Source organism: Mandrillus leucophaeus, unplaced genomic scaffold (assembly GCF_000951045.1).
Source record: "Mandrillus leucophaeus isolate KB7577 unplaced genomic scaffold, Mleu.le_1.0 Scaffold10, whole genome shotgun sequence".
Lineage (NCBI taxonomy): Eukaryota > Metazoa > Chordata > Mammalia > Primates > Cercopithecidae > Mandrillus > Mandrillus leucophaeus.
Window position 1 is genome coordinate 5,965,993 of NW_012098098.1, and position 495 is coordinate 5,966,487.

The following is a 495-nucleotide window of genomic DNA, read 5'->3' on the forward strand; positions in this document are numbered from 1 at the left end:
CTCGGCGCCTGAGCTCCTCGCGCGCTGCCTCCGCGCCCCGCGACGGAGTTTATTTTCCTGAAGCTGTCATTTCTCTTCCGGGCCACTCGCGTGGCACATGTGTGCCGCCCGCTAAGGGGCGGTGAGAGGCGCCCAGGTTAACCTCCGGAGTAGGTCAGCCCTTGCTGTTTCTGGGCTCTTCGGAGAACTTTGAGCTCTTCATGAGCCTCCTGGAACTTGCGCCGCAGCTTCAGAGTGTGCACAGGTTGGACGTGGTGATTGCCCCAAGACGCGCGCCGGTCTCTTAGGAGTATGTAACTTCCTTGCCCCTTGGATCAGGAGATCAGAGGTGCTGGGTCCTTTATATAAACTAACTGCAGATATAATGCTGGAAGAACCGAAACTTACAGCCTTGCTCCTGCCAAAAATTAAGTTTTCCTGACTACTTTTGACAGCTGAGTTTGCCGGTTAGAGTGGCCGTTTTAAATGAGCTTTGTTCCGCTAACTCATTTGCAA

General features: G+C 54.1%; 1 protein-coding gene across 1 annotated transcript in view; it reads left to right on the forward strand.

Annotated features, from left to right (window-relative positions):
• The window catches only part of ZFPM1 (zinc finger protein, FOG family member 1), a 101,977-nt gene extending 101,690 nt beyond the window's left edge, over positions 1-287 (forward strand). The window contains exon 12 of the mRNA XM_011972433.1: positions 154-287. Coding sequence (XP_011827823.1) covers positions 154-287 — 134 coding nt within the window. The remainder of the gene's footprint in view (positions 1-153) is intronic.
• Positions 288-495: the final 208 nt, after the last annotated feature.